This window comes from Centroberyx gerrardi, chromosome 2, assembly GCF_048128805.1.
Source record: "Centroberyx gerrardi isolate f3 chromosome 2, fCenGer3.hap1.cur.20231027, whole genome shotgun sequence".
In the NCBI taxonomy this organism is placed as follows: domain Eukaryota; kingdom Metazoa; phylum Chordata; class Actinopteri; order Beryciformes; family Berycidae; genus Centroberyx; species Centroberyx gerrardi.
In genome coordinates, this window is record NC_135998.1 from 29,342,909 (window position 1) to 29,364,038 (window position 21,130).

At 40.4% G+C, this 21,130-nt stretch overlaps 1 protein-coding gene across 3 annotated transcripts in view; it reads right to left on the reverse strand.

The window, feature by feature from the left end:
* myo5b (myosin VB) overlaps nt 1-21,130 on the reverse strand; it is a 47,604-nt gene that overhangs the window by 16,765 nt on the left and 9,709 nt on the right. For 2 of the 3 annotated variants that reach the window (XM_071914298.2, XM_078286356.1), the window contains exons 2-16: nt 14,796-14,906; nt 13,578-13,746; nt 11,573-11,717; nt 10,507-10,663; nt 10,072-10,215; nt 9,874-9,955; nt 9,180-9,287; nt 7,625-7,734; nt 7,257-7,522; nt 6,040-6,121; nt 5,731-5,871; nt 4,762-4,884; nt 3,324-3,407; nt 1,274-1,420; nt 1,076-1,173 (exon numbers count right to left, since the gene is read on the reverse strand). In XM_071914298.2, coding sequence (XP_071770399.2) covers nt 1,076-1,173; nt 1,274-1,420; nt 3,324-3,407; nt 4,762-4,884; nt 5,731-5,871; nt 6,040-6,121; nt 7,257-7,522; nt 7,625-7,734; nt 9,180-9,287; nt 9,874-9,955; nt 10,072-10,215; nt 10,507-10,663; nt 11,573-11,717; nt 13,578-13,746; nt 14,796-14,906 — 1,967 coding nt within the window. Of the gene's footprint in view, nt 1-1,075; nt 1,174-1,273; nt 1,421-3,323; nt 3,408-4,761; nt 4,885-5,730; nt 5,872-6,039; nt 6,122-7,256; nt 7,523-7,624; nt 7,735-9,179; nt 9,288-9,873; nt 9,956-10,071; nt 10,216-10,506; nt 10,664-11,572; nt 11,718-13,577; nt 13,747-14,795; nt 14,940-21,130 lie in introns of those variants that run through there. The other variant, XM_078286355.1, reaches the window with a different exon arrangement.

Genomic DNA, 21,130 nt, shown 5'->3' on the forward strand with positions numbered 1-21,130 from the left:
TACTTGTGTTTGGAGCTGACTGGATTGCTGCTGTGTCAGCTGCTAGCTGAGTCTAACAACAACATGTGACTGAGCCTCATCATTTAATTTAGCGCTCCTGAAGCAGTCCTTGTACACAAAAAATGCATAAAGATGCACACAGCAGAGAACACAACCGGAACTTTCTCTTCTTGTCTTGTTTTCTGAAGCAAATATTATATAATCTGTAAAAGGCATACTATACTTGTCATATTGATCCTTAAAAACACCAAAATCATTTGTGTTCACTCTGTGTTCAGCTTAAGTGTCCACAGAAATCTTAAAGGATCATTCCAGGGTGATTGGAGTTTTGGCTCATTTCTTGCATTCCCCCTGTTTTACATCACTATCAATTGTTTTCCAGTACTTTTATCACGTTATGAGATATTTTTCCTTCATCTTCATGTTTCTCAAAGTAAATATTTTGAATAAATACTGTCTCCCCACCCCAAGCTACAATCACATGTTATGGCTGCTTCTGTCAGCTCCACAGTCCTCTCCTTTGTGTTGTTCTCTCTTATCTTGAATTACTCCAACAAAACTACAAAATCCACCTCTTTGCAGTCTCTGAAAATGAGATGGCCAGATTGATAATTCCAAATCAGAGGGTTGTGAAGTAGGAGAGGATCAGTGTGGCGATCAAAGCTCTTGTGACTTTGTTGATGAACTGCCCATGACCTCCTGATGGCAGCAAACCCGTTTGTCTTATTAGGTTTGTATTATCCAAGCACGCAAACTGCATATATTAGCATCAGTAAGACTACAATGGAAAGAATAGGAATTTCAAGAAAGCCTTAAATAGTTGATGCTGCTCAGTTATTGGACTCATGAGTCTTGTAATGTATGGAAGGAATAATAAATGAAGTACTTGTGTCTTTTACATAAAAATATATTACATAACAACACATCATTTCTGTAATAAGTAAATGCGATGTAATTTGATGTATCCCAATAGAAAGAAGCTGCTGACTCCAAACAAACTTTGAACTCACTCACACAAAATAAACTCCCCAACGCTTAATTGTCCTGCTAACACAATCAAAGACAGTTCACTCACGAGAATGCCTCCTTGTCGTCATTAGGCTTGATGCAGCGCACGTAATGAGGGGTTGTGGCGTTCAGGGTCTCCATGAGAAGCTGAAGGGAGTTGCGGAACTAAATAGACAGAGCAAGAAATGAGTGGCGCTGCAAAAACAGCAGCAACAATGACAGCGTGTCCTGCTGAGAGACAAATTGGGTGTGACTGACTGCTGACCTGGTGTCCTACGCTCTTCCTGTGCTCTTTGTTGGGAGCTTTAGGAGTTTGCCTGGCTGCTCGGACATTCACCCTGGCTGACTTGCCGGAAGATGATGAGGAACTGCCATCTTGCTTCTCCTGAAACAGATCTGCCACAAGCTGAAACTGAGAGAGAAAAATACATTTGGCCATGTTAATCATTGATCATGAGTCAATAGCCATGTTTAGCAGACAATTCCATCTAAAACAGCTTTGATTGCTTACATATTTTTTAACCTTTTTGAAGTTTAATAATTATATTAACTCTGAACTGAGCCAAGTACAACAGGTGCAGCTGTAGTGTTTGGATTCGACTGCTACAAGAACTTTTAACAATCCAGATATTTTCTGTATTTTGTCTTATTTATCCAGGGAAAGTTGACAGAGCTCCATGCTCTTTTCCAGTCCCACTCTGCTTCACGTTCCACACAGTCACACTGGGAGCTTCCCAGTAAAACCACAGTCTTCTACTGTCAGCCACTGAGCAGCTCCACTGGAGCAGCTGGGGTTCAGTGCCTTGCTCAAGGACACTGAGACAGTAGTTGTTGAGGGAAGGGAGACTTATGATTGGCAAAGATCAACTATCTTAGACTAAATGCATCAATTATCCGATCATAATGAAGGCAAAGAGACTGTAGTGATGGTCCAGTAACGTCCCCGTCACTGATGAATTTTCTGTGGTAAGAAGAAATACATGAGATCCTTCCCCTGCTTCTTCCGACAGGTCACACTCTTCTGTTTCCATGGCCAGTCCTGTACGTTGGACTCATCTGATAACGTTATCTTTGAGACTCCATGAGCCGGATTCATCAAGGACAGAGCGCTCTCTTCTAGGAGGCTGAGCGTATGTGCGCGGCTCTGAGAGATTAAAGGTCCACAATTATCAGCTGGAGGAAGTTTCATCACCTGAATGATTCCCTTCAGAGGTTTCCCACACCTGGTCACTAATCAGCCTCAGCTTGTCACAGGAGGGGTTCAATGAACGCCTCTGAGACTGCTGCTGACCTTCAGCACACTTTACTCACACTGGAAATGAACTTGAAATGGAAAAAGTGCGATACACAGATAGGACTGTACAGAAACAGCATGCAATTGCCTTGTACATCTAAACACAACTCCCTTATCTCATTACTATTAGATTTTTTAGATAGATTTTTAACATTTCTGACAGACAGGTGATCTTCCATCTTCTGCAGTTTTAGACAGAGAGCATAAAATATTGCTCTCCCTGCCTATCATTTCTTTCAGACAGCCTATATGGGCCTGGCATTAATAATGCATACGGGAGAAAGATCTAATCTGAGATGCATGGAAATCAAATGAAGAAGAGTCCCAGAGAAGATGTGGAAGATTCATCACTATTTAGCAATACAAAATCAATGTTCACATTTATGAATGGTGCCATGGTGCCAAGCCACTGTCATCACTGTCTGCCACTCTGACCAAGCTGAGAATACTGAAGTCAACTCTATAGCTGGCTGTATTTAGAAATCTCATTACCGCTGCAAATCAGGAACTGAGTACATGAACAATGGTGCTAGGTATCGAACAAGAACAGAGCCTTTTAATTACTTGCACAACAGATAAATGAGTCAGACTGGGGTTTATCGGGCTCGTCTTTGATCTGCTGAACTGTGAATCTAACTCTGGTGAAACCAGCTGCACTCACTATAATGGGCTAGAAAGGTCGAATAAGTGGTCAAATGGGTTGAGAGTCATGCACTGTCGGACTTTGGATCTGAAAAGCAGTCAGTATTGCTCTGAGAGATTCTGACATTTTGTGTGCAAAAGGTTACATCAGAGTCCTACATTGTGTTATGTGATGATGAATTTTCCAGGTATTCTTTAAAATATATGATGTCACATTCATGTTGTCATATTGCCTTCGGGAATAGCTCTTCATAGTGGGCAAGTTCTACATTTCAAACATAGGGACCTGTGGAAATGACTGCACAACCAACTTTCCAAACAAAGTTTTGTCCACTTTTTCATTGAGTCAAATGAGTTGAACTGGTTCAGATTGCCTTACCTTACTAGCTTTCAGAATATTGATCTGCTCCTCGTAAACAGTGTCTCTGTTCTTTTCCAGGAAGCCTTCACACTGATATTCCACCTGCCAAGGAAACAGTGGTCAATAAAGTGCACCTATAGGTGTCAACATCTTCACCTACTTAAAACTATATTCGTTAAATTGACATCATGGTATGTGTGGAGACACAGGAGTCGGTTCATCACACGGTTGCTGCATATTCCTACAGTTGTATCCCTAAGCAGCAAAACTCAAATGTCTTGAAATACTAATGAGCAGGGAGCTTTTGTTCCAAAACAGAGTACAGGCTAGACAGTGAGTTTTGAAAGCCAGAACTCTCAGTACCTGGACAAGTAATCATTAAGTGGTATTGATCAACAACCCTATCAACCCCCCACAGATATATTATGGTCATGGGGCATGAAAAATCCTACTTATTGCCTGTTTAACAACAACAAGGGGAAGATTTTCATGCCTTTCATTCTGCCTCCCAATGAAAGGCTCGGTCAGCTGTAAAGTAACTGGACGTAAAAGGAAAGCAGGTATTGTTCTCAGGAAGATGCCCACCATCGGCATCTATACTCATTCTTGTTAGTGTTTCTCCAAGCAGCCTCGGGCCGGTCTGGTATGACACCTAACCTGCTTGTCCCCCCTTGTCCGCTTAATGGACTGCAGGCTCTTTGTACTAAATCAGGGCACCAGAGCAGTAATTGTAGCCCCCCTTTATGAGAGGAGAGGGGGATGGGATAGATATATGAAGAGAAACCCTGAGGGAATGTGTTTACCGCTACATCATAACTAGAGGGTCGAGCAAGGGCGAACTCGCTATCAGCAAGGCCCTACTGCCCTGCTGTCACAGCCTGTTTTAAAAGGAAGTACAGGGACTAAATTGCAATGTCCTCACTGAGCTTTTATCTATTTGTGTGCCCATCAACTCAAACTGTACTTTCTTTAGTGAAGTCTGCAATTGAAAGACAATGTTAACATTCATTTGAATTAACACTCACTGGTAGGTGTCATAATATGGAGAGGGGGCATGTTAGTAGTAAGGCTGCAGAGCTCACAGTGAAACACAGCTTCTCTCATATCATATGCTATTCAATCAGTCATATTCAGTTATTCATACTTGGACTGCTCATTATGCTGGTAATTTCTATCCTATAGCTATGAAAGTTGAATCACTAAATAAATGATTTATTCCAAGTTTACTATTTTATTCCTGTGAAGATACACTAGAAGTTTATCTTATAATATGAATGATGTGTTTCTCCTGAGCTCAAAGTTGCTATTCAAGCTGGACACATAAGAGACATACAGTCCTGGGTCTCATGAGCGACATCCACATCTTAAACATGTGGCACTTATAAAAGATAAATTGGAGGGAAAGTGTGAGAGTAGCGGTCTCTCGAAGACGATGCATTGCATGGTGAGTTCTCACCTTATCAGCGAAGTGTACGATGATGAAGGACGTGTTGGACATGCGTGGCTTCTGGAAGTGGGCACTGCTGGAGTGCTTCCCATACAGCTTCTGGGCCCAGTTCTGGTCTGTTCCCTTTGGCACCTGGGGCGGCACGCGCAAAAGCACATGAAGCAGATTATATAACAACTAAAGGAGGACATTAAACTTTTATTTAGGCTACCTGTGCCCAGAATAACAGATTCACCCCTCTCATGCTGTTCCAAATCATCATCAATAACTTCAAAGGACTGTGGGGATGAGACGGGACGACGCCAAATAAATAAGTAATAAGTTTTGTTTCAAGGGTTTCAAATCAGATAAAGATCTGGATGAATCACATTAACAGACAGAAATACAAAAACGCTCAAGTCAGCAGTGTGTGTGTCCGCTTCTTTTAGAATCCAATTGAATGTCTGTTTAAACAATACTTAGTGGTATTTTTAATTATTAGACAGCTTGCTGTCCATCGAGTTATTGGTTTGGAAAATATGAAATTGTGCAGCAAGCCTATTTTTCAAAAACCCTTTCATATGAAAAAAGATAGACTTTTTACATAGGCATTTTTGAATTTTAAATTATAATGTATGCTACAATAAAGAAATTAAATACCAATCAGAACTTCAAAAAAGACATTAGGCCTGTGATGACAGTGAATTCTTCATGTGGCACTGGATGAAAAATCACTGCCAATTCCTGCAGTAACAGCCGTAATATTTGTGATTTAAGGTGAAGTGAGTGAAGTTAGCCAAACTGCTGAGTCGTTTGAAGAAACAAAACAACAGAGGACAGGAAATTCTAGATAACGTATGTGCCATTAAACCAGACTCTGCAAAAATGCAACTTTTGATTTCCAGCTAATATAGCCGTTTGATAAAAAGAGTAAGAAAAAGTTACAAGGGAACGAGGGACTCTAAAGAACTGGGGCATATCTATGATCAAGGCTCCTACTTTGCACTCTTCATCCAGCAGGTCCAGAACGCCCAGCTTGGCCTCTATCAGGTCGATGCAGGGCTGGTTGTCATAGAAGTCTATCAGAGTCCAGGGGATCTGCTCCTTCATGTATTCCTCCTGCTCCAGCTTGAACACATGCTGGACAGACAAAATCAAGAGACACATCAGTCAGAGTGCATCAGTTTATTAGTTATTCATTTGAATTATTAACAATAAAAGCTTTAAAAACATACAATATATATTGATATATTTGACAATTCCAGGGAAATGTCGCTGGAGGTTATTAAAATATGATATCCGGCTCACCGAGTTGAACTGCTGCTGAAGTTTCTCGTTGGCGTAGTTGATGCAGAACTGCTCAAAACTGTTCATCTCAAAGGTCTCAAACCTTCGGGGATTAAAAAACATTATTCTCATCTTATCATCCTGTGCTGTTAAGCAGAGCAAAGTTTTACAGTATAATATAAAAACATCTCAAAAACCAGAGTTGATATTATTATTATCACAGCAGCCCATTCAGCTGCAACAGGCAAGTCACACATTTTATCTGTGTTGAGAGGAAGAAACTTGTTTGTCATCCATGTTTTGATTTCTAAAATACAGGTTAATTTAACTGTGTTCTATCAGCAGGTTTTATTGTGATGGTTAAATAAAAGTACTAGTATTGAACCCTGGGAGACACTGAAACAGGCAGGCATGTTACTATGTAATTGGGATCTGTCAGTTACATATGAGCTAAACCAGTTAAGACCGTACTGCGGACGCCAACAACACTTTCTAAACGGTCCAGGAGATTGCCGTTATCACCAGTATTGAAGGCTGCACTTATACAATAAGTCAAGGAGAACAAGGACTGATACAGAGCCATGGTCCGGTCGGGTCGTTCGTTACTTTGATTAGAGCTGTCTGACGTCTGAAGCCAGACTGGAAGAGGTCAAAGATATTGTTTAAAATGAGAAAATGAGTGAGTTGCTGGGCTACAACATTTTATTGTATCTTTGAGAAGGATCAAAGATTGGAAAGTGGTCTGCAATTTTTCCAGATCTTCAGGTTTGAGGCTAGGCTTCTTTAATAGCGGCTTCGTAACTGTGACTTTGAATAAGTCAGGAAGGGCAATGCCAGAGGAAAGAGGACTATTTCCAGCATTATGTAGAGATCAGCCTCAGGCAGGCAGCTTGTTCAATAATTTTGTGGCAATGGGGTCGAGAAGGCAGGTAGATTATTTAGAAGCCATGGAGAATTACTGCAATGGGAAAAGGCCAATATCCAAAATTACCAGAACCGCCCCTTAAGCACCTTGGTTTTGTGTTTGACATCATACTAAATTTAGAAATACAGTTTTAGATTTGATTTTAAGATTGCTTTTATCAATAATGTTGGGAGAAGGAGTCTAAAAGCCAGGAGAAGGATTTAGATGCCATGAGAAACTTGGATTCTTGTTTGACTGAGTTGGGATGCTCAGAGGGTGCAGCACTGGAGATCAGAAATCTGACATTAACACTCTCAGAAATTTGATGTCTTACCCATAGATGTCCAAGACTCCAATGAAGGAGTGCTGTTTAAAGGAGGTGTGCAGGGCCATGTTCACATGTTCAACTATCCAGTCAAACATGTGTGCATAGATGTGTTTGGCGAGAGCGTCACGAGCGTTCGCCGCCTGTTTGCTGGACATGTTCTTGACGTAGGTCTCCGATGTTGTGACGAGCTTCCTGTGGCACAACCAGTGCTCCATCTGCTCCAGCTCCACACCGAGCAGCCTGCAGAAATGTTTCAGGTGTGGGTCGTCCGTCTGCAAACACAAAGACCAAACAACTTGTCCTGTTAGGGAAGTGAATCTTGGGCCACGATTTTGATCATCACAAACAGGCTTCAATCAGTCACGGTGACGTACTAAGATGTGACAGGAATCACCGTCTCTCTCGGAGCAGATCTCCACATTGCCAAGATGTAGGATGGATGCAATGATTTTGAAAATGCTGCCCTGACTGCTGTCCTTTACACCTGGAAATGACAATAAAACACCAGGTTTAACAGATGTTGAGCAGATTTCTTAACCAGAGCATAACATAAAATGTGAACCTCCAAAAGGAAACATATATTGTATTAAACTCCAGGCCCAGGAACCTAATCTGACACGCAAGAAAACTTGAGTCGGCCTGCATATCAATCTAGTCTCTAAATTCAGTCCTAGCTGCCACATAGAGTGCATTGTTGCATGCTGTGTGCAAAATATACTTTCAAACAGCCAAACCTACTGCCTGTAATTCTTTGGCACCTAGCAAGAAGGCTCAAAATGGCTAAAGACTAGAAGGTTGATGCTGACAGTTGACATTTTCAAGAAAGCTTGGAGGCCGAGTACTTCTTGACTTAGTGCAAGTAAAGACTGCCATGAGACCTTTCTGAATTTTAACATATGTTGTAGATTTCACACAAAGTCCTGCTGGCTAAGCAAAGGAAAGCTCATGTGACTTTTAGTTATTGAAAAATGTTCTGAGGGCACCTTGTGTCGTGATTGGTTCTAAAAGACAGCCAATCACAAAGAAGAGGAGGCGGGCCATTCTTAGTTTGACTTTGGCGCCAGAAAGGGAGCAGTTATTTTTCAAAAGCCACAATAAAGAAAAGAAGCTACGTTTTTGGAATCTTTTCATTTTCAAACATTTTATGATGATTTCTTTCTATCTGTACTGTCTGCTTTCTGCTACATTAGCTTTTTGATCTTAGCTAGCTAGCGTTAGCTTCAAAAAGCAAGAAAGTGTGACTTCTTTTGCAATTGCTTTTGAAGACATTGGTGAAAACTATCAAATGTAATTCAATAGTGAGTGAATTAGATTAAAAAAAATGGCACTGACTCTACAAGATGCATGAAGGAATTGTCAATTTCATGGTTAATAGGGGAAAAACTGTTCTGCGACTTGGCTTTTCTGTGTGATGTGACAGAACATCTCAGTGCCCTGAAACTGCAGGATACAGAGAAAGCGTTCCCCACAAAACCACATTTGTAGGAGAATCAAATGCAGCAGCGATGCCGGAAAAGCGATCTGCATCACTACATTTCCAAGAGCGGGATTCGCACACAGAGTGAACACATTCGAAAGAGAATGTAACAGAAGATAATGTTGACCCGAGGGCTCAGAAATTCAGTTTTAAGTTTTTACAAATCTATTTTTAACTGCATATTATGGGGAGAGTCCGTCAGAGTACTGATAGATAGAACTGAATAAATTACAGCGCAATGAGGGCCAAGTTACATTCTCTTGGAGCAAGAGTTTTACCTTTTCATCCCAGACGTGATGTCACAGGTCTGCCTTCAGGGTGACTGTGTACTGATAATGTGTGGAAGCACCTACTTGTGTGAAGAAATACAAAACCAGCTTTTCTCCATTTCTGAGAGTGACCACACCTCAGGACTTGGTGTCAGGTAAGAGGTCTAGAGGTTATATCCTTACCCACTAGTGCGAAGGCCTGTCTCGTTCTTTCAAAGTCCTCAGCGTCGTTAACCCCCTCGATGAAGATGTTCTCCCCTAAAGACGTGTAGGTGAAATCTTCTGCACTGGCTGAATGAGGGAGACGAACAGGGGGAGAGTCAAAGTAAATGGATTAGACCCATGTAGTTAAAAGGCAGAGTTTATTTTGATGCCCTAACACCAGGTAAGATAGTTGGCAAGATTTGGAGGGGTCAACAAAATGTATGTAAACATCAATGTAGGCACTTACAGAGAGGTGTTTCACTTTAGTAGAACACTTTATAGCAATGAAACATGCCAAGTCAATAATCATTATTGTCTGGCACAGGTATATGTGGTGATATTATGCACTTGCTTCCATTTGGAAAACATAATCCCACTTATACTAATAATATGGTATTTATATGAACAATGGTAATGTGATCTCCTATTGTTTTAGGCTATTGTTTTAGTAGAGCTGTAAAGTGAATGAATTTAACTTCTTTTGTATACAGTACAATGCAAAACATATGAAGTCTTTGTGACAGAAATCTCTCTTAATAATCAAGTTTACATCAGTTCTTTAAGAATAATGAAGCACAAGACAAGCTGTTTTTTTCCGTGCAAGTTGTAACTTTTAATTGTGAGTCACTGCTGCACTAAACCAGACATACTTTTCTCCAAAAGATATACTTACTCAAGGCTAGGTCTTTGAACTCTGGTAAGCTAGCAGAGGCACAGAGCTGGTAGAAAATGTGGTAATTCCTCTCATCTTCAGCCTAAAAAAAAACAATAGGTGCCATAAAATGTTTATCCAGATAATTGAAATACTGCTGTCAAAATCATAGACTGGTCTGAAGCACATCGACGAGTGCAACAGCAAAACCAAACTCACCTGAAAAACAACCCGAGACTTCTCCAGCAGATAAGTGCGCATGTTGGCACCTATGATGTGGTAATGCCTGCTAAAGCCAATCTGGATGTACTTCCCAAAACGGCTGCTGTTGTCGTTACGAGTGGTTTTTGCATTTCCAATAGCCTTGAGTGACAGAGAGACGAGCAGGAGAGAGTGGGTATGTGGTCATCGTCATACAACAAAGTGAGTTACATGTAAAAAGTAAGATATATGTCTGGACTTTCATTTTCTGATGACTATATGAAGGACTATACCAACTTTTACGCATTGGTCACAACCAAACTCGCAAAAAGTTGGTGTAGTTCTTTAAGGATAAAACTGAATATCCACAGAAAGTTTTGCTAAATATCCAAGTATGTCACACACAGGGTTAAGACAGGTTTCCACATGACCAAAGAAGCCCGAGCCACTCACCTCCATGATGGGACTGGAGGCCAGCACTTTCTCCTCAACATTTGTGTCATTAGCTGAGCCCCCCACGGTGGCAAAGAAGCGCATGGCGTACTTTGCAGAAACCGTCTTCCCTGCCCCCGACTCCCCACTCACTATAATGGACTGGTTCCTCTCATCTCTACAGAGGAAACAGAGAGAGGAAAAGAGGTTTTTTATGACCATCCGTGTACAGTTGAAACACACCATGATTTTTGACAAAGTGCTCCACTTCCTTCTCAAGGCAATGCTTTGTATTACTGCCTCTCATGTTCACACCACGTTAGTTGCCCTTAACATTTCTCTAGGACTGACTCCAGGTGCCCAGTGCAGCACTGTAGCCAGCATTAGATGATGAATATATCAAATTAAGAGCACAGAAGAGAAAAAGAGCATCTAAACAGCATATACATCCTGAATTCTTATACACATTCTTATATATTTTTATAATAAACAGTTTAACATCTAGGCATTAACAACACAGGGATGAGGAATTGCATGTGGAAATGACTTGAGTGAGTTCAACTTGAAAACAGATGAGCTAGTTCGTGATGTAGATGTTGACAAAAAGCTGAACTAGTACACTCTGGAGGTATTGCATTAGCGCTTTATACACAATGCTAAGCTATTGTATTCTATATTAATTCAGTTGCCAAAAGTAGCCTGCCAAAGCAAGCAGTTAAGGGAGAAAGAGTCGTGATGGTTAGACTGTAATTATGTAGTGTTTTCCATTGAATCAGGCAAATGTAGGAGGGTGATCAGTGATGTAGACCTGAGCACTGCAATTATCCACCTACACCAACAGTTGCACAAATATCTGGAGCAAAACACATATAAATTCTTAGTCACATAGTAACAGTGAAATGACCTTACCTGAATTTAGTACATATTCAGTAGATACACTATTCTAGATATACAGTACACGTTTGTTATTGTACTACTGTCTATGCCATTCCATAATAAAGCCGACCGTAATCACATCAAAAACCACTGACATAGTGACTGATCAATTTGGCATTTCATCCCATGTATAGTTGGATCCAGTCCTTACCTGGCCATCTGCTTGTATGCCTCCTCAGCCACAGCGAATATGTGCGGGTCCATGTCCCCCATGTTTTGGCCAGTGTAGGCATTGATGACCTCTTCTCCATAGATTTGCAGCTGCTCATAGGGGTTGATAGCCACCAGCACAATCCCTGAAGACAGACAGGGATTCTCCGTCAATTCAACATTTCACTTCCCCCTGACTGCAAGCCTCTGGGCGCACAGTATGCTTTCAAACAATACCGTATTGGTACAGGGAGAGGACGATCTCTGCATGCTTTAGGTTCATCCGTAGATATTCAATTACATTTTAGACCATTGCAAAAGACAGAATGAAAGAATAAACTGCAAACTAAAGGAAAATCCACTAGCCAGATACAATGATCAGGTTTAACTTCAGATGTGATAAGAAATACCCTGCAAGCATCTGGGGCTGGATAGTATTAAAGGCTTCAAGCTATGAGCAGGGGAGTTTGGCCCCTCTAGATGTTGATACAACAGACGAAACAATTTAAGTGTGGCATCCCCCCACACGCACACACACACACCTCTTCTTCTGCGTTTCCTGATACAGCAGGGCGTCTAAGTTGTAACCCCAACATAAATTCACAGGTGTATAGGATCCTGGTTTGTGTGGGAACCATACCCCAAGCAAGGTTCAACACAATCATCAATGCCAGTAAATATAATAACATAAATGAAATGAGTCTAGAAAGAAGCTCTTGCTCTCTGATTCTGAGGGACTGACACCAAAACCTGACATTTACTGTTGATGGTTTAGAAAGCTAAAAAGTTTTCTGCTATTAAACTCCATTGTATCTGCACTGGAAATATGTCAATGTGACATCATGTTGTCTGCGTTTGGCCAGTTATCCACAGGAATAAGAGAAATACACCAAACAAAATGGGCCCAGAAATCACCAGTAACTGCTTTGTAACAGTGAGAAAGTGTTTTAGGTTTAGGTGGCTTTTTCCTTTAAGTAAGTGAACTGGTATCAGCCCATGGTAGTAGTACATATGACATAACTGAGTATGAATCACACTATAATAGCCAGATGACCAGAGGAATGTGGGAGGTTTTCCAAATCATGCAGTGCCAGGTTACTATGGAAAACATAAAAACATGGAGAAATCAATAAAAAGTGTTGAGTAAACAAGCACACATATTGTCCGTTTCCAAACCTTTGCCTGCTTTGTTTACGGTGCATTCCAGACAAGGCAATGGCTTACGCATCGGCTGCTTAAGTCCATGTAGGCAGAGGTGATTGGATTTATTGGGAAGTTTAGTCAAGGGAGTCCACACAAGATGACATTGTAATTTCATTCACAAACTACAAACTGGCAAAAATATTCACTCCCACCTGACTTTGTTATGCTGCAAAATTGGCTAAAGGGGCAATAAATAATCTATGACTTTTATCGACCTCTATCGGCAACCAAGGAATTACAACATCGACAGATCTCTGGTACAGCTTACAGTAGCTTGGACACAAAGATAAAAGTCACATTTTCACATTAAAGAGGAGCAGTGTGGCGTTACTGTAATCCCATTACTTTTCCTGTAACAGAGTAAAGTAAGGCATTACTGTTCCAATTTCATTTCCAATTTGGAAAATGGTCGGTAGTAATGACTTGGCATCTGGCCAAGTAAACATTGAGTCACTGATATTGATCAACAACCCTGTTTATATTATGGTAATTTTGTGCTATGGGACAGTACAAATCTTAATTATCGCCCCTTTAAAAGCCTGGTTCAGACATGATTTCACTAACTGAGAAATACTGCAAAGATAAAATTGGTTTTGTCTTAACACTGAGATGGCAAGAGGTGTCCTGGCCATTCAAAAGTCAAGCTAAAGACCAAAGGTGACCAGGCATTTGACATCCAGCGTTTGAATATACCCTGCCTGAGAAACTTGCTTCTCTAAAACAATTTTTTTATGATTTTTGACAGATTTCAGAATTTTAGACAGATTTTATTCTGGTTGATATTAGTTGGCACAGAGACTGACCGCAGTATGTGTAGATGTTGTTGGACTCCAGGAAGCGGACTCTGAGGTTGTGCAGGACAGCGGGTTCGTGCAGGTAGCTGAGAGCAGTGAGGTCATTCTCCCCGACCAGAATGTCAGGGTTTCGTAGGAAAGGAAGAGGGTCTTTGGGACCAATGGGGTACTCCAGAGGCTAGGACAGTAAAAGAGAAAGCACAATGAATACCCAAGATATCAAAAAAAAATCAGTAATGACGACTGTAACTTCCAAATGACAATAGCTGCATGTGTTTTCTCATCAGAGGGAACGGTGCTTCAGACTATTCAGGATCCCTGGCTTGAACATCGGTAAAAATCATTCGTTTTATTTAAATAAGGTGAAGTCTAACTCATCCCTCACTGTTTCCAGAGAGTAAAATCTGGGAAATGGACATTAAATAATTTCAGCTCTGACAATACACCTATTAAATGGCTTGGTTATTCATACATGAATAATTGTTAACAAGCTTACCACAAAGGGTGAATTAAACTCAGACTATAATAATAAATAGCAGACAGTAAAGAGTAAGGGCATGTCCACAAAATTCCGCTTTTTTCAAAATGCTACCACCTTTTTTACACCAAAATAAATGTGGAGCGGCTTTTTGAGAAACGACCAATCACAGTGAAGCAAAGGTGGGGTTTCATGGTCCATAGGCAGCTGACAGTTTACGACAACAACACCCAGAATGAAAATGGAAAAAGTAGAAGTAGAAAAGTTGTTAACAAAGTCCCAATCATAAAGGTCAGTAAGGAGCACATTGGCTGTTTTGTGGGAGTTTCTGGTAAGCTGTTGGCTGATAGATATTGTAGCAAAATGAGCGACATCAGCATTAAATATGGTTGAGTCAGCGCTCTTCCAATAAAAGAACAGCAGAATAGTGTGAACATGCTCTAAGAGGATATACTGTTCTATGAGGTGATTATTTCTTTCAACATTTATTCATGCAGCACTTTTTAAACAACTGTTTCTTGCTCTCCGAAGGTTTATAGTCTGCTCCTCAATAAAATGATTCATGATTCATGACACAGATTTTTGAAAACACACCCAGTGCACAATCTGATGAAGACACCGAGATAAATCCCTTTTGTAATGTCATTTTGTAAGTGCCTTGGCACAGGAGCTTTTGTGACATGGCTCTGTATCTCATAGGGATTTCCTAAGGGGTTTCCTCTAACAGTAACAAAGTGGGTGGTAAATACCGATTCATCCTCCAGTTTGAGGTGCAGAACTGGCTCTCCCTCCTTGTAGTCTCTGGTGATCTCTGCAGCCTTCCACACATCCTCTGGGTCTGGAATCCACACCCGAGTGAACTGCAACACAAACATAATAAAGGCATTTCTCATCAATTTATGATTTTTTTTGCCTAGTTTTAAGAGTAATAAAGTACACAATATATATTTCACTTGTGACTTCTTGCCAAACTTTCTTTAGCCACATCAGGAGAGGAAATGATTTTGGTCCAGTTATCGTATTATAAATCTAATTGCTTACTCTTACAGCTACAAATCAGTAGATCCCATTTCTTTACGGTTTATGTTTCTAACAGTTCTCTGGTGATAATTCATTAGGTTTATGGAGTAATTAGGGTAGAGGACGTTATCTGAGAGGTTTAATCTGCTTCTGTAGATTAAGGATTTTCTGCTCATGAGTAATTCCTGTTGCTTGTGACTAATCAAAGGCATCATACCCAAACACTGATAATATATGTGACTAGTGTTTTCAGAAATAGAAATGAGAGAAATTGCAAGAGACAACACATTATCGTATTCCATTCTGATGAATAGCATATCATGGCCTTTCAAGTTCTACAGCATGAACACTTGCTGACATATTACTGAACATACTACAAATACAGTATTGCACCAGTATTGAATCCACTGGTCATGGAAATAAAATTGATTTTTTCTTTAATCATTTCAAGTATAGGACAAAGGTGCAAGTATTCACACCACTCCATGTCACAACACCTAAGGCTGTAAGAAGTCATTACCTATCCAAGAGTACCAGAGGTGGCTGTATGATGAAGGCGAAGAAGGCAATTAAGCAAAAAGTGGGTCTTAAGTTGGGCACCTACAATTTCTTGCCTATCGTATCCTAACTAAATACAAAATGTGATGCTTCACAGCGACACCAAATATTGTAGATAGCATTCTTCCTATAGTTTCAAGGGTCTTCCATTCAATTTTATACTAAGTTGGCCTTTTAGGACCTACCATTGTGGATGATTACTGAAAATGAACATTTTTTAAACATTTTTGGTCATTTTCACCTGCCTAGGGATGCACTCAACTGGCATTGAGGATTCTGCTGTTGCCATGGTTGGTCCATCAACCTAAAACCTGGTCCAACGAAAATGGATAACTAAACGAGCACCAACTTTTAGCACTCTAAAAAGGCCTTAAACTGTAACAGCCACAATACCTGTATGAGACACAATATTCAAGGGGTTTGGGTTTGATAGTGCTCGGTCTTTCCACATCCTTATGGATTAAATAATAGTCAGAAATGAACAGTCCTTGGGCCCAAAAGAAAAGTGATCTGATCAACATTGTCATCCAATGAATGTCTTGACCCCTAAATTCTTCCACAGGATAACAGCAGGATTGTATACTAAGAAATATAATTTACCAGTTTACAATCCTGATACTGTATACAGAATCTTAGATTTCAGAAATGGACGAACAAAAGAAGAAGACAGAAATATCGTCAATAAGCTTATCTTGGACAGGATGTTATGATAATGAGATTTGGAGTGAATGCCAAAGCAGCAAATAGCTGAGTCAAGCCAACACATGATGAGAAGCAGAGCTAAAACAGATCTGAGCATGGGTGAATCCCAAGGCTGCAGACTCAGCACGCAGGATTTGGGTTAATAAGCTAAAGCATCCCTCCAGTGCAGCAGGACTCTGCTTTACATAACCCAGGGGAAACACTACTCAGAGAGAGAAAAGATAGCGGAGGAGGGGTCAAAAACACATCTCAATCGATCAATCCTTTGACTCATCGTTTTATTAGCAGTGGCGTTGGATTGACTGATTGAAGTGACAAGGACACCATGCAGCATGTTCATATTTTAGTGGACAAACTAATACTCTTTGACAAGAACAAAGGTGAAACAAGGCACAATGTGTTATCAGCCCTTCAGGAGGAGCTCAGCATTGTGCGTAAGTCAAGTATATTTGTCCTCAAAGCCGAGCGCAGAGGTGAATAAACCTTCGACAATAACTTTCAAACAAGCAGTCTATGGTAAATGAAGGCCCAGAGTGGCTCTCCGATTGGAGTCATCTTCCCTGTTTTTCATGCTTCAGTAGCTTGGAGATGAGATGGGGAGGCGATGGGATCTCTCATCTCCCTGAATGAAGTGAAACCTGGCATCTGGCCTGGGGAGAGTATATTCATATTTGAACAGCCACAAGCATAAGCCGTGCAGCGTTGCACTTCTCCGTGGCCTCAGACAACTCTCTTGTAGGGAATGTATTATAGATAAGACGCCTAGTGACACCAGGTCTTGTCCCACCCACCGGGACACTAAACTTGGAGGACTACCTTTTCCCCATGCCCCAGAGAGCCAAAACAGATCCATGAGGGGCAAGCTGACGACAGCACTTTTTAATCCAGTTTAATAAAGAAGACAGCAGTCATTACCGGAGCCAGATGGAGCAATAGAAAATAACCTTGTGTAGTGCCGCAATCAACAGTGCTAATACTAATATTACCCATAAGACGGAGTCATGTGGGAAGACTGATATTATGCAAGTAGAGAAGCAAAACACTGAACATTGACTAGATGGTGAATTAGCATCATCATGGGATGAGACATTTATTTCTTTGAAGCAGCTGTGAAGCAGTGTGGGGAGTAGTGCAATTTTGGAAATTTATAAAAAAGTTTCCCTTGACATCTTATGAGCTCAACAAGGAACATACAGCTTAACAGCAATGACTACTTAAGGTGAACAGCCTCAGAATTTGAGATCAGTCATCTGATGATTCGACTATTCCAATATTTAGGCCTATATCTAATTTCCATTTTTGTGCACGAAAGATTTTTATCAGTTTGGGTCATCTGTTAGCCACCATGAAGTGTACTGCATTACACACACATTCACCGCCACTTATCAGTATTATCATTTAACATTTATTTATTTGCAAATCAATTGTTATTGAAACATTGGTGACTACTAAAGAAAACATTAATCAGAACATTCATAGTTTTGATAAAACTTTCATTAGAGAAAGACTTTTGCAAATATGTTGCTTTTCATATGCTTTTTTCACAGCCAACCAATCACGGTGAAGGAGAGGCTGGGTTTTCATGCTACGTAGGAGAATGGCCATCTCCCATGACAACAACAAAGATGGAGAAAGTGCCAATGGAGAAAATGGCCTTTGTTGCAAGTGAATTGAAGATGCAGTGTGGGATCATACTGGACGTGTATTAGGAATATCTGGTAAGCCTTTGCTTGTTGCACAACACTGTTTTGCCTGCTAGAAGTGATAACTAGCTAAATTAGCTAGTGACCAAGCCAGCTAGCCAGCTAACGTCAGATCGCTTTTTGTTTTTCCTCACAAGAAGTGCTCCAGGCAGCGCTTTTCCCACACTTATAAACGTTACATGCGAACGCAGACTTAGTTTCACTAACTTGAAACATTGAGAACTAGCGAGGGAGGAAAATGAACAAAGACAGATTCAAGTTTCACAGCGTTTGGAACAAGTCAAACCATGCAGCTTCTGATGTGAGAAAAGTAAATCGCTAATAAAGAACTCCTGGATGTATTACAACAGTACCAGCCAGACACAATCAAATTGTATCTCATCTGCTCTGTGTGGTCATCTCTTAGCCTGAAGCGAAGTTGACTCAGAGAGGTGAACAAAAAAACACTGTCGCCCCTGCTGAGGCCAATTACACTGCTGTTACACAATGTCCTTTTGAAGGCAAACCTGTGCTGAGGTCGTCTCTCAGTGCTGCCAACACACAAACACAGATACAGTATACTAGTCTTTAAGCAAGGCAGTGCTCAGGCTGGGTTAACCCCCAGGACATAATCATCATATGGGGTTGGGGTCATTTGGAGACATATACATAGGGACCTTCAGCAAGAAACAAGGCTTTTATTTCCTTGTCCCATCAGGTGTCAGGTGGGTTCACTAGAAATTGTTGATGTTGCAGTGCAACTGCCAATCACATGTTGACGTGAATGAAGAACCTGGACATTACCACAATTATGATAAATGATGTGAAGCAAGAACACTGAAATAGAAATCATAAAATAGACATTAAAAACACAAAATGCCCTAATTATTCTAATTCTAAGGTTATTGAAGGCTGATATGACAGTGTTCTATAAGTCCTGCATAAATTCATCAAAAAGTTATAAGGATGATTATTAGAGATCTGGGAGGTGAAATGATTCAGCTCCACTCACTGAGGTGAAAAAAAATGTGTAGAATGATGTCACTGTGTGCAGTTGCTTCAATGCAAATCTACTTCGGTGAAACCAGAAAGTCATTTGAATAGCAAAACACAGCATTGCCTTTCTGCCATCTTAATTCCAACCAAAAATCAAAAGTCATTACGACAACTGTTTGGACGACAGAGGACATGGGAGTATAACTTTTATTTTGGAAGAGATAATGGAAATGACAGTAACTACAATGTAAATTACCTTTCACAAAAAGTCATACTCTGTCATACTCTTTACACTCAGAGCAGCAATTTACCTATGTATTATATTGTAGCTCCAGTGATGGGGGGTACTATGAAAGTATTGGTAACACATTTTTCAGTGACTAGCCCAAACTGCATCAAACCCAGACTGCATCACGCATGAGGGACGACGTGTTTACTGTTGTTTTGTTTACAAAACTCTATCTTCCCTTTAGCCCGTCCTCTTTCTCCCACTCCTCAGTAGGACTTAATAATGTACTGAAAATCTACCAAATTTCAACCCCAGGAAAATCCCTGGACTTCCTGGTATTCCTGGGAATCTCATTAAAATAAATTGTAGCTCTGTACCAGTGCACAAGCAAGAAGTGTCAGATTTTCATGAGCTGGGCAAATATGAAAATCAAGATGATAAGGAAAACCATTGTAGTTTGCAGCTGTATGCAGCTCAGTTATTCCACTAAAGCAATGACGGCCTTTGCGGGGAGCGTATGCTTGAGACAAACTGCTTTCAAATCCTCACAGAAATAGTTCACACTCACAGTGACTAAAATGTTTATCAATTGTTAGAATATTGCCTCTACAGTTGCTGTTCATTTGATAGTGAGCTGGGCAGCCAGATGAATCAACTTTGTGCTGTTCCTGGATTGTTGCCAACAATTTCATGCATTAGCATTGTTTATTGGATAACCAAATAAGATCAGCTGGCCTGCTACACAGGGCAAATCATTACTGCCTAGTTTCCTTAAGTTGAATGGAAAATAATGCGATTTCGCTATCATGGACAGGTGAAATGGTAAAATGTGCAGGGATAAAAAGCAATTAAATGCCACCAATTAACTTCTCAACAGCAAAGCAGACATAGCCTGCAGCAATGGAAGTGGCACTAGAAGTGTGGGAAAGTTTCAGGAATGCAATTATACTGCGCAATAAGGCTGCAATTCATTGATACAGTAAGTCAATGCAGAAGGGATGTAGGCTACTACCAAAACTACACACATCGTATTCAGACTTATCTTTGCTATTAAGCATCTCTGAGACAGCAGCACAGGTTTGGAGGATTCCTGGCTTGTGACTTAAAGTATCTGGAGGTGGAATAAGTCTAGTGAACACAGCAGTATTTTGAAGAAACATTTTATGTAACTTTGTATATGAATTTGGTTTATTTTATAACAATTAAATTCACAGTGAATTCCTCTTTCCTTCAATTGATATTCCTACCGCATATTTCCAAGTGACACACACGGACGGCCCATCACAAGCCATAAATTATTATGTTAATCCTGTTTACTTCAACACAGACAGTGAATTTCACTCTGGGTTAGATTTACTTGTGTATTAAACTCATTTCTACAAATTATATTTATAATAGCCTAAGGCGATCCAAAGGAGAATCAGATTGAACACTGAAGTATCTGATGGTGAGAAATATATAAATGAACATTAGGCTGTTGATCTGCATACTGTATCTGTATTGTATTTGGCTGCATAGACTGACTATGTGTGCAATGTTTCTCTCATAAGAAGTTGATGTTAGGTGACAGCCATTCTTTCTCTTAACCCATGATTAGCCCATCTACTCTGGTATAAAATGAAACAAACCAGGTGGGCCAAAGCCCTAATAGCCCAAATTATGATGTGAACTTTTCTTGATCAGCTAAAGACAGAAAATATAATAACACAAATCATGGTGAAGATGCAAAGGACTATAGTTAGAAATTAAGATAATCATCCTCTCAGACCATTCATACTCCAAATGTGCCGAGTAGTCTAGTTGACTTTTTACACGGATGGAACAAATTTATGAAAGTGACAAATATCCTTTATGAAAGCTACATTCTATTTTATTCAGGCAAGGCCAATTTGGCTAA